Here is a 606-nt window from a genome sequence, read left to right as displayed (position 1 = left end):
CCGCAATATGCATGTGTTATTCAGAGATTAATCACGAATGACACCCGCAAGCCTAAATTTGCGAATCCTTCGGGCGGTGGGCGTTAGGGTGAGAGGCAGCTGTCTCTAGGCGCCCTTGCATGAGGTTGATTTCCTCATGAGGTTCGCCTCTCTCCTCGACGTCTTCTGTTGAGGAGAAATGTTCATCGTTTCAGAATAAACAGCGTCAAATTTATCACTTGATAGATTTCCCCGTTTTCAAAAATCAAGTGCGTGTTCTAAATGGAATATGAATTAGATGAACTGTTTTTGGCTATTTGAAATGATTTTTCTTTAAATTAACAACTTTCTCTTAGTAATCAAGTATATGTTTTAGAAAGAAAAATGATAAAATCTATTGTTTGAGCATTTATGACTTTTCTAACGGCGTAATCAAGCTTTAAACCTTGCTTTTTAGTATGTAAAAGGAAAGCCATTATGTACAGTAAGTCTTTCTATGTACATTTTTCTCCTTAAAATAAGTAATCAAGATAGTGTGTAAGAATATAATGTATAGAGTTAACCACTGACCCTGGATACGGCCGATAATGAGACACACTACGCGTTTTATTATCAATTTTAGCAAAT

General features: G+C 36.1%; 1 protein-coding gene across 1 annotated transcript in view; it reads right to left on the bottom strand.

Moving 5' to 3' along the window:
• The window catches only part of LOC119585835 (major facilitator superfamily domain-containing protein 6-like), a gene marked incomplete at its 3' end in the record, with an annotated part of 10,744 nt that continues 10,138 nt past the window's right edge, over positions 1–606 (bottom strand). Inside the window, 1 exon segment of the mRNA XM_037934566.1 lies at positions 1–165. Coding sequence (XP_037790494.1) covers positions 53–165 — 113 coding nt within the window.

The sequence above is a fragment of the Penaeus monodon genome, chromosome 20, assembly GCF_015228065.2.
Source record: "Penaeus monodon isolate SGIC_2016 chromosome 20, NSTDA_Pmon_1, whole genome shotgun sequence".
NCBI lineage: Eukaryota > Metazoa > Arthropoda > Malacostraca > Decapoda > Penaeidae > Penaeus > Penaeus monodon.
Note: the sequence above shows the minus strand (reverse complement) of the source record. Positions and strands in the feature narration are given on the sequence as shown.